The sequence below is a fragment of the Corvus kubaryi genome, unplaced genomic scaffold (assembly GCF_017639235.1).
Source record: "Corvus kubaryi isolate FWS band 111438036 unplaced genomic scaffold, C.kubaryi_AGA036_p1.0 125, whole genome shotgun sequence".
Classification (NCBI taxonomy): Eukaryota; Metazoa; Chordata; class Aves; order Passeriformes; family Corvidae; genus Corvus; species Corvus kubaryi.
In genome coordinates, this window is record NW_024580660.1 from 1,283,595 (window position 1) to 1,295,788 (window position 12,194).

At 42.5% G+C, this 12,194-nt stretch overlaps 1 protein-coding gene across 12 annotated transcripts in view; it reads right to left on the bottom strand.

Annotated features, from left to right (window-relative positions):
• NAV2 (neuron navigator 2) overlaps window positions 1–12,194 on the bottom strand; it is a 366,859-nt gene that overhangs the window by 170,193 nt on the left and 184,472 nt on the right. The window contains exon 1 of one of the 12 annotated variants that reach the window (XM_042021472.1): window positions 690–841. The exons of the other annotated variants lie outside the window; for them this stretch is intronic. Within the exon in view, the coding sequence (XP_041877406.1) occupies window positions 690–740 (51 nt within the window). The 5' untranslated portion in view covers window positions 741–841. Of the gene's footprint in view, window positions 1–689; window positions 842–12,194 lie in introns of those variants that run through there. 12 annotated transcript variants of the gene reach the window in all.

Sequence of the window (12,194 nt, forward strand, 5' to 3'; positions counted from 1 at the left end):
ACAGCCACTGTCTTGAGATTCTTTACATCAAATAGCTTTAAAAATAGCTGCTGACGAGAAGTCTCTCTAAGTTTTGATCAGAGTTTATATCTTGGTACGGACAGTAATTCAAGCAGACAGGCAGATATGTAGGCTTCCTGAGCTCATCTACGCTGCAGGAATGGAGCAGCCACACACTTTTTACTTAACAGGGTGCACGGTTTTTTTTATATTTCAGTAAAGGAGACGACAGGAAAGGGGATGGGGGGGGAACGGGGAGGGGGAATTTAAAACCAAAAACTGTTGAGCAAACAAAACTCCAAATGCTCCCAGTCGACAAAATTATTCCAGCAAAACTGAAAGAGAGAAAATTGCTTCCAAGAAGAAGAAAACAATGAGAATAAAGACAATAAATAAAGGAAGATGAGGGGAAAGGGCTACACACGTTACTGATGCTTCAGTTCTTAGCTATAAACGAGCTTAACTACAGAGATGAAACGAGACGCAGACTGACCTAAACAAACCCAAAACACGAATTAAAGAGTAACAAATCCGGCTGCGACTCCATAGCAAAACAGCATCCGCTTGGAGAGCACATCAGTCCAGCATCAGCCCTGCCACCCCAGGTACCCCTGGTCGCTAATGAGAACGGTGCAAGGGCAATTCTCCCTCCATCAGTGGCTGTCCCGCGTTCTCCCCGACGTGCTTACCAGCTTCATGGTGCTGTTGTTCTGCTCCCAGCGCCACAGCATCACGCTCATGGTCCCGCCGGCACCTGCCGCGCCCCCGGGCTGGCCGCGAGTGCCGCCGGCTCCGGCTGGCGGGGTCGGGGTCCGGCCATGCCGGGGACACGGGGCCGGGCACGGCGGGGCCGGGCGGTCCCTCGGCCCCGCTGGGGGAGGATCCTCGCACCCCTCGGGGCGGGGGTGATCCCCGGCCCGGCCCGGGGAGGGGTTTGGCACAGGGGCGGGGGCACACAGGGAACGGAGGGAAAACAGCCGAGAAAACATTCGAAGACAGAAATTAATCGAGTGCCAAGCCGCGTTTTAGCGAAATGCTTAAGGGCACCGGGCACGTTTTAAAGCAAAACTGCAAATTACAGCGGCTTCTCCCCATTTTGACAGCCTGGCTCTGTTAAAAGCACACAGGGTCTGAAGCTGCCGTGTTGTATAGGCATTTGGCACGATCTGAGCTGGTTCCATTTAGAATTGGGTTTATACTGAATCTGCTGGGGTGGGAAAGGACCAGGCTTGCCCTGAGAGAAAGGGAGGAACATTCTGCCTTAAAAATGATTCAACAGGTGGTGCATCGCAGATTGGCTTCGGAAACATAAACAAGAGAATAGTGAGAGTGTTTAGAATAATTAGTATTTTTAATATGCAGAAGAGCTGTATTTAATGGCAACAAATATCACAGATTGCCACGTTGTATTTAAGATAAAGCTATTAAAGGTCTTTGTAAATGGCAGGCTATTCCACAGGTGCTCTCTTGCACCCCTCTGCAACAGCTCGTCTGTTCCCCTGAAGCACCTTGCCCGGCGCAGCAGTCCAGACAAGATACTCAGCTCTGGGAAGATTCATGCCTGCTCTTGCCCGAGATCCTATGAAATCACCAGTGGGAACCACGCACTTGGCTGCAGCTCGTCTCCCTTCTGCTCTGGAGAAGGTGCTACACCTGATAAAGGCGGCGGCCCATGGGGGATAAGAAGACCACAGCAGCTCCAGCAGCAGGTGTCCCAGCAGCTCTCCAAGCCTGGGCCTGGGGGGTGGTTCCTTTGGTAGCTTTGGTTTTGCCAGGCCAGGGAAATATGGGGAATTAAAACACATTTGAAGGAATTCCCCAGGCCACCGTTTTCTCACCCTCTCTCCAAACATAAATTTTGATTCACAAAAGGTAACTTCGCTGGCTGCAGGAGGGGAGGCATAACCCATGAACTGCTCAACATCATTTTCTAATAATGAAATCCTTTAATAATCCAATAAAAAGATATTAAAATATTTTTTAAAGGACCAAATTGTATGCAAACGGATCACTTTCTTATCTGAAAATTCCCCTATTGTATGATTTTACTGGCAAGGCTGCTTCATGTACCCACTCAGTATGTTGGTGAAGAAATACAATAAATCAGTAAATTGGCATTTGAAATTCTGTAAATACCCTCTTCCAAAAGAAAAAACACATGTGCCTTCTTACTGAAGTCTTTTCCCTAACAGCTATGCTTCCACGACTTAGATTTAATTCCCTCAGTCTGTAATTGTTCTCTTGTTCTAATTTATTATTCTAAGTGATAAAGAAGACGGAATAATTACTGAAACAAACAACCATATTCCTGCACTGTAAAAAGAACTGCCCCACCAAGTCTGGTAGCGTGAATAGCTATGCATAGAGAAAGATCTGCATGTTGAAAGCATTTAAAGACTTCATGCATACAGCTTACCTTTGAACCATAGAAGTAAAATCTGAATCCTCTTCTGAGAATAAAGAACTCTTGTTCTTTCCCTTCAGGCCAACGTGGACCAAAGCCCTAGCACAGCCAAATCTTCCCAGCCAGCCCTCTACGTAAGCAAGTACCCTGCTGAAAGGTCATTCCTACAACACTCAAAAGAGGGGAAGGTCACAGCCCATTTGAGGGCTTGAACATAAGATGTATGGTCTTCAGGAGGGTCACAGGCTGAGACAATAACCTGCTGACAGCCTCATGAATGAGGGAATGAATGCGTGCACTGCGAGGGAGAAGCCTGGGTGTGATGCCAAAAGGATTTTCTAAGAGCATCTTAGCAGCACCTTGGAGGAGCCGCCAGTGCCTGCAGTGCGCGCTCCTCGCCGAGCTTGAGTTTGTCCCTTCCCTGCTGCCGGCACAGTGGGAGCATCGCAAGGGCTTCCCATCGATCTGCTGGCACCTGCCTAAATATCATGGCACGATGGTGTTCTGCTTCCAAAAAACACAACAACTTCAGGCAAAAAACTAAGACAAGTGGAGCTTTACACTTGCAGGATTACAGCCCGTACAAAGGGCCAAGACAACCCACAGCACAAGTCAGCGTTGCCTCAGACACCTCCTAAGCCTCTTAAAAGGTTGTTGGTGATCTGCTCTGCCAGTTTGAACAGCCAAATATTTTCATTCAACACTCAACCTCGTGCCAAAATCAGGAATTTTAAGAAACAAAGGAGAGGCCTCAGAAAATGGCAGATTTTTGTCTACCATCACAAGAAAAACTCCATTTTTGGGACCCAGGGAACAAAGTAGAGCCAAACTGCCCCAGCTACAAAAGGCAGATTAAAAGACCAGATATGGATGGAAGGACTCTTCAGCCAACCAGTCTTGTTTCTTTGACTACAGTTTGCTGCCTGTTTTTACATTAACTGAAGTGTGGCTCAGGCCTGAGTATTTTCTCATTTTATCCCTGTATGAGCCAGCTGAGCACGCTGAATGTGGACAGAAACACTCGCATGTAATCAGCCTGAAATACTAATAAAGCAAAGCTCCTGAGGTTAAAGCGTAAAGTGCCTCCCAATCACTTTCTAAGCTAATTAATATCCTTAACTAAAATCTGTGTTGCTTTTAGACACTTTTGTTTGATGGATTTTCCTAAGCCACCCTTCATTTGGGATGAAGATCCCTCGAGCTCTGATAGCGTTGCCAGGTGTAACTGGAATTTATTTCTTCCATTAAAAAGTAAGACTTTGGAGCTGCCTTTCATCCTCCTATCTCCCTTTTAGGCTCCCACAACACAGTGAAAGAGATAAGGTTAGGACTGAAGCTGGTAAAATCCATGCATGACCTCTTGCCCCCCGGCAGCATCGCGGCAGGAGTTCCTCCCCAGTTGCTGTGCCCTGGCTTTGCTGACAGATCCAGGAGATGCCTTTCCCATACAATGCCCAATTTCAAAAGAGAACAAGGACCAGATATTTGCTTGTATTTGAATCCTTTAAAACCATAAAGCATCCAAGCTCTTTAAGGCTTTATTATGAACTTCAGCAACACATACATGATGACATGGGGTCAATATTAACTTGAACCTTCGGGAAAGGACATTACTAACAGCCCTAATGGGCATCTAAACTTCCCTATTAAAGTGCTGAACAATGCACTTGTTATTCACCAGCAAGTCTTCAATGACACAGAAACACGTGTCCCCAGCAAACCCTGTGCTCTAACGAGACATCATTCCAGCACCCAATGCTTTCCAAATAAAACTGCTGGAAAAAACAGGAGGAAACAGGTGTTGGAAACATTGTGAATGAACTCAGTGAACACAGTCATTGTCTGTGCAACATTTACTATAAAGAAAGCTTAGGGAAATCCGTTCACTAATAATTCATTGTTTGCCTATGAAAAATATGTGTGCTAACAGCTTGCTCTGCAGTCATTAAAGAAAGCCACACTCCTGTACTTACCCATTACTTTTGCTTTTTAAACACATCAACATTTTGTTGGTTTGTTTTGTTTGGGGTTTTTTGTTTGTGTTTTTTTTTTTTAATCTGGAAAAGAAAGCATATTAGAAAATTTTATTACTGCTTTTCAATGCATTTTGGTCAAAAATACTGTAATTTTCTGTTCACTGAAAGCTGGGGTTTTACTTATTTTTGCTATATGACAACAAGCACGTAGGTCTTCCTTTCATGCATTATAAAATGGAAATATCTACAGATCAAAACCTAGAAAAAATCTTAGAAATCTTGAACTTGTCAATAACAATATTTTGCTAAGCATGATGTGGGAGGGAACAGGAGCCTAGCTCATGGAATCATAACAGATGCTAAGCAATTTTCATTCCAAAAAAGCCTTCAAAATGGTGTTGAGCAGCAGCCTCTAAATTCAACATTTTCTAAACCAGCAGATGAGATGCCTTGCATTGAGTAGGACCATTAGAAGACCCAGTGAAGGAACTGCAACTTGATTTTCAGCAGTTGTTAGGAGGTTCTGGAGGACAGAGAGACAGCTCGTGCTAGGTACCAGATCAAAGAGAATGAGATGGCCTTGATAGTCACAACCTCCCACCAGTCCCAGACAGCAGTACAAAGAGAGATAGAAACTCAATTAATCAACAGCTGAAGCAGACAGTATTATTACTGGCAAATGAGCATCCTTTCTCTGGAAAACATGTCTTGTTAAACTGATATTTTCTGCTGAGTTCACAAGAGCTTACGAAAGTGATAACACAGATGTGATTCTGTGAGGAGGCTCTTGCCTCATTTTCACCTGGCATGGTGAAAACCAGAATAATGACAAATCAATCCAGCAAACATCTGGTGGACTGAAAAGGAGTTAACTGGTTTAAAAATACATGATAACTGGGAAATTATCTTTAAGAAAATAAGTAGCTTGACTGTGTTTCACAGGAATCATTTTCAGCCCTACTTTTCTGAGCAAGCCCTAGAAGGGGCTATGAAATTTGTTGGTGGCACAACAGTAATGGGAAAAATAAATGGTAAAAAAAGAGTAAGATCAAGGCTGAAGAAGCTCATCCACACTGACTAGAACCATGAAAAGGTGTAAACACAGCAAATGCAACCTTGTAACAAGGAGAACCCAAGAATGACACAGAGCAAAGGACTCTCCATGAGCTCAGTGCACCTGGAAAGGGCATCACAGGCACGATGCGCCATCAGGATGCCGGGGTTTGTGCCCTGGTTTTATAGGGGTGATGCAATACTTGCACAGGTTATCAAACACGAACAGCCTTTATCACCTGCTGGGTTTAATGCTGTTTGTGTAAAACAGCTCAACAGGTTTAACCTTTGGAGAGGCTTCAGAGAGGAGCCGCGAGAATGACTTAAGGACTGAAAAATGCGTATCACGAGACAAGATTCAAACAGCTCCATTTCATTTGTCAGAGAAGAGTAAGGGCAAATATGAGATCATAACATGAACTAATTAAAAAAATGAAAGCAAATCAGCAGAAGTCATGTGGATTGTTTTATGGAGGAAGTCAGGGTGAATTATCACGTTTATTGCTGTCTTACTTTATCATCAAAGGTTATTTCTAAGTTCCCCATTGAAGTGTATTGGTCAGCTACAGATCTGTTCCTGCCGACCTCGAATCACCTGATTCCTGCCAGCAACCCCGTGTAACATACAGCAGTCTTCAAGGATTCCAAGGAATATACAAGTAGTGGAAAGCTTCCTGTGCTCCATCCCAAGTCCCAGTCTGCTGGTACTCAACAGCTCACCACTGCACCAAGAAAGCTGGGGTCTGGGGAATTTTAAAAAAAATATTAAATTCTTGATTCAGAACACAATGTGTTGGGGGAAAAAAGCTGCTAAATAAAGTAACAAAAATACCAGTACACTGAATATCCACTGGTTAAGCAATGCTGACAATATTAACAAGGCCACCCAGTTGATGGAAAGCAGTAAATTCTCACTGTGGTCTGAGGGACACAAGTGCCCAAATGGTCACTGAAAGGAGCTCTTCCAGCCACCCTGGTCCACAGTCCAAAGGTCTGAAAAGGACAATAATACAGGGATTATTGGAAACCTATGGGTCCTCCTCCAAAAATCGTAGGGCAGTGCTGTCTTTGGATTAAAACTTCTAAACATAATCCCAGCCCACACTCCCCACTCTGTGACCTGACATGCCCTTCCCCAGTTTCCCAACATGTAAAAAAATAATAATATTGATATCAAACAAAAATAGATTGGCTTACTAAATTTGAGACTAATCCTTGAGTCATATTATTTTAATAGGCAGACTAAAATACAGACAGGAAAATGTTATTTGCTCTGTTTCTGCTGAGTCTTTGCCAACTGCCCTAAACAGCAACAATTTAAAATTAACTAAGCAATTCTACTTAAGCAGATGCAGAATAGTATGAAAAAAATGATTCAATTAGTCTGCAGACAAAGCTGCTCAGTGCTAACAAAGGATCTCTCACCATAAGTTCTGAAACCTGTCCCACAAAAGAACACATACCAAGATTTAATTTAAAAATAGCTGTTACTCACAGCCACCTGGAACACGTCATAACAACTGGTATCCACCAGATCCTTTTGCCAAACTCTTTACACGTCACTCTTAAATGAAATGGTTGCTAATTCAAGAGTACAAAACTCTGTGACCCAAAGAGCCTATATGGTAGATCTGAGTTGAAATTTTTATTATGAAATCACATATGCATACAAATAAAGAAATATTGAAATATATAATGACTTTATTAGGGGTGAGCTTCCAGTACCTGAACAAACGGAGGGTACAAGACAGATGGAGAGAGACTTTTTACATGACAATAGGGCATGACTTCAAACTGAGAGGAGGTTTAGACTGGATATTAAGGAAGAAATCTGTTACTGTGAGGGTGAGGAGGCTCTGGCACAGGTTGCCCAGAGAAGCTGTGGCTGCCCCATCCCTGGAAGTGTCCACAGCCAGGTTGGATGGGGCTTGGAGCAACCTGGTCTGGTGAAAGGTTGAAACAAGATGATCTTTAAGGTGCCTTCCAACCCAGGCCATCCTATGGCTCTATTTAGGGTTGAATCCATCCAGAAGCTTGCCTGTAAAAGTTGCAGTTAACCTACTATTGGTGGAAGTGCCATAATCAGGTCTTCCCAACTAATTTGATTTCAAAGAAGTATTTCCAGTGTCCACAGAAGATTCTGGATGCGGCTGTTCTCCTCACACTTAGGTTTCCAGCACTGCCTTCTGAACCTGCCTTTCAACTCTAAACAAGTAAATACAACGCCCAGGCTTGTTCTGAGTTTGTTGACAATGGCATGGAACAGTGTTAATGGATTAATAAGGGCCATCCCATTAGTTTTTGGTTGTTTATTAGAGCATCAGCTTTGAAAGCTTCCCTGCTTTGCTCATGGCATGGCTCTGAGTCAGAGGCTGGTATCACTGTGGGCAGTCTTGCACAGCTCCCCTTGCTTTTCCTGCTCAACCAAGAGATGGAAGGGAGCTGCTGCCAGCCCCACAGAACCACCTTCTGTGTGGCCCCTTCCCCAGCCTCTACAACACAGATGACTTCAGGGATGCATCATTTCCCTTTCAGTCATCAGCCATAATCAGCTCCCTGAAGGCAGCAATTTGGAGATACAAACACAGGTTATGAAATGCAGTCTAGTATTTTCATGATAAATACTTCTTACTCTGGAAGAGCTGGTCAGGAACCCACACTACCAGGGACAGCAGTGTTGGGGTAGGTCTCATCTCTTACCCAAAATGGCAAGTTACATGATGAAGAAAAGCTCTTAGTGCAGGCTTGTGACTAGAGCAAGGCACATTCCCAGCAGCTGCACAGCAACAGTTGGTTTTGAAAGCCCACATACCATAAATTAATGGACACGTGGAAACAGAGGAAAAACCCTGGTCCTGTGCTAGGGATGCCCAGGTACCCAAGCTGGATGCCCAACAAGGCTCTCCTCTCTCTCTCCTCAATAAATTCACACATTTCATTCAGCAGCCCAACAAAACGGATTTTTAGAAGTTCCCGTAAGAGTTCTGTACCCTCGGTGAACCTTCTACCTGAGCTAAGAAATTAAATATAGTGAGAAACTGAGAAACACTCGTTTGTTGTTTGTTTTGTGTCTTTAGGGGTTTTTTGTTGTTGTTTGTTTTTAATACAGGGAATACTGTTCTGAAAAACACAATTACTTGATATGATCATACACAGCAAGAAGTAATTCTTCTTCCTCTGCTTACTCAGAGTCTGCTGAGTTGAATGCACCGATTCTTCAGGTTTTCACAGAAAAACACTCCTTGTGCATGTCACGGGGGAATGACAGGCTGCAGCCAGAGCAGCACTAATTTGACATTACAAAACAAAGATACTAGGAATTTAATCATTAGAGCCTTAATGACAGAGTACAATGCATGTCTCCTTTGATAATCTCTTGAACCCGAAAGATAAAAGCGGGGTGAAAACGTGCAGACAAGATGTGCAACAACTGAGTTTCAAAGTGTAGTGGAGCACACTGTAGTGCGCCCTTCCACAGTTTTCCAACATCTTAAAAGATCAGCCTGTTAGAGCAAAAACTTCTCCAGTTGTCTGGGCTACTTCTGCTCTTTTGTACCTCCCTTGCAGCTGCTTTCCCCTCACCTCCTCTGCCAGCCTCCACTTGGCTCACTGCACTTGTGGGCAGCTGGAACTTTTCTTGCTGTTCTACTCTTAGATAATAGCAGAAGTAACAAGAAGCAGCTTACTTCATGTTTCTCTCTATTCTCCAAGTTCATTAAAAAAAAAAAAAAAAAAGATATAAAATATTAAGTCCATTGACTGGAAAACAATTTTTCCTTAAAATTTGCCTGCTTTTCTCTCTTTTTTCTTTTAATTATTTCTAATATTATCCTTTCCACTTGCTTTCAACTTTTCTCTCAATTTTCATCCTGCCACATCATTAATCTTGTCAGTTAGGGGGGAAAAAAAAAATCCAGATCCATTCAAGCTCAAAAGAGTTTGCAGCAGTCTAAAAGTCAACTAAAAATATTACTTAGCTACTGTGTCCTTGTACTCTGAAATTGAGGACAGAAACAGAAATACTAATTACGAAAAAAGAAATGAAGATGCTGATATTTATCATGAAAGACTGCTCTAGGCTGTATCAAATAGAAATGCAACTTCTTATTCACGATGCTGGATAGAGACAGCCAAATCTCAACATATTCCTACTACATTAAAAGACAGATTCCTCTAAAGGATAAACGAATGATGAGCTGCCTAAGGTACGGGTCCTGAAAACGAGTTTTATCTAAGAAAAGATTTTCTAATCCCTGGAGTTGATACACAATTAATGCTTCTGGTATTCTAAAGGGATTATCACTTGCTTGAAAATAAACACAAAAATTCTGCTACAAAACTTGGTTTATGTTTTTGATGGATTAGTAAAATAGTGCAGAGCTATGAATATAGGTTTTTAATTTAATATTATTCCCCCACATATTATCATCACTAAGGATTACTCCCATGGCTTACTGGCACTGTTATTCTTCTGTATCTCAAAATATGAGATAAATAGAAAATATGAATAAATAAAATGAAGCTACAGCATGCCCCACCGTAAACAACCAGAAGCATTTTGCTGAGTTCACCTTATATTGCACTAATGAACAGAGCACATCCTTACCCCATAAATGTCAAAAAGAGTTTTACTACCATTCAAATCACTCTAAGAATCAGACTATATTCTCATGGTGGGGCAAAGAAGTGCATGTTATTTTAATTTGCTCTCCAGATTGGCCCAATCTAGACTATGACCTGCAGCCCAGTCTGACTTGAACAAAATAATTAGCATTTATTAAGATAACTCAGTTATCAGCCTCAATTTGAGGTGCCTCTCTAAGAACATAACATCAGCATTTTGTCTGGGATTCACTTAAACAGTTTACAGGTTTTCAGTTGCAAAATTGTATTAGAACACCAGGCAATTTTTCCCCCTACTTGCACCATTTCCTATCACCTGTGTGTCTAATTAGCTTATATCTCAGTACTAAAAATTACTGCCGGCCTGTTCTCAACGTACCTTAATATGATGACTAAACAAAAAAAAAAAATCCAATTAAGATTTATGGGATCTGACTCTTCTTTGCCTTTAAGTTTTGCCATGTAATTTAGCATTTCACCTTAATATTCAGCTTGTGTAACTAGCAATGACATAAGCTGCAAGGTATAAAAGACTCAGACCTGTTTGATTATATGAAATTAAACATTTCTCATTTTTATTAAGCATTCTTTCACTGGTGTCAGGCCATGTCCCAAAGAGGAGATTCTAATACTGCTTTTAAGCTATTTAGAGATTTTAAAACAGCGTCAAACTATGCTTTGAATATCCTAAAATGTGGTAGTTGTGAGCACAGTGTTATTTTCAGAGGCAATGGGCCTCTGGAAACAAGATTGGTTTCCAGCCTCTAGTCTGGCTACAGAAAGTTCAAATCACAGACCAACAGAAAAAAAACAAGGAGACTCTCTGCTGCTACTGTTACAGCTCTTCACTAGTGTGAGTAGGAAAAAGAAATAAACCTGAGAGCAAGCCATTATTAGTTTTCCTCTGCAGTTAATATTATTAATGCTGCTTGGTTTACTCTCCAAGCACTTGGCTCAAAAGAAGCAGCGTTCCACTGACCTTTGCCTTGGAAACTTTGAGGTTTGGTTCATCCAAGTCCCAAGAACGGGAAGGAGAAGAGGAGGGAAGAGAGCGAGGTAAAAAGAGACATCTGCCTGAGGATGCCTTTGAAAAATTGTGTGTCCTATTCATACGGTTTGGGAATGCATTGTACTTCTGCCACAGACACAGAGCATTCCTGGACAATAAAAATTGAGCAGCGCAGGTCAGATTGCCTGAGCTGGGGAATGCAGGCTTTGTCTGCATCTGAAACATTCAGTCAGATACTGTTCCCTTATGAAGGTTCATTGAGTAGTTTTAAATCTAAAGGGCAAGCCCAACAAAAGTGTCCCTAATTAAGTTCATTTCAATCTTCTTTTACCTGTCACTAAGAGCCAGCTCAGCTAAACCCCTCTCCTTGCAGCGTCATCTGAGCACGGCCCAGTAGCACCAGGGTGACTCTTACTTGTGCCAGGGGTGCCTGCACTCCACTCACTGCCCACCTGAGAAGGCCCACACTCACCAGGACAGTAAAACCCACCTAAAACCCCATCCTGAACCAGCTCCAGCAACCACCTTTGTGTCACCACCTTCCAGGGGGAGCAGAACCTGGGATGAAGGAGAGCAAAGAAGGGGTACTGGAGGACTGGGAAGAACAATGATCTTTCAAAGACCTTCTGGTGTGCTGGCAGAACCACAGAAAAAAATCAATGTATTTCCTTTCATCCCATTTCACTGCACATTACAATCTGGGATCACTGTAAGCAGCATTCCTACCACCGTGATCCAATTCATTTTCCAAGTACTGTGAGGATTAAGCACATATGAACCAGAAAGAAAGAAAAAACAAACCAACCATCACACGTGAGAAGTAAGGTCTGGCTTCCGTTTCAGGGAATATTAATAACTGAAATTGTTAACAAGTGACTGACAAAAACTGTTCTGCTTCCTGCTGGTTTAACTGCTTCTAGGCAAAATTATGATTACTGCTAACAAGCCCAGAAATCTAATAAGCCTTAATAACAATACAGAACAGTATGCCACAAAATAACTGCATTTTCTGGTCAGAATGGTTCTCCTGCAGTCAAAAATACAGTGTGAAGGTGGCTTGAAAAGCCAAGTGAAATTAACACTTGATATTCGTGAGCGAAGGGACTTTGCACACAAGGGCACCACTTAT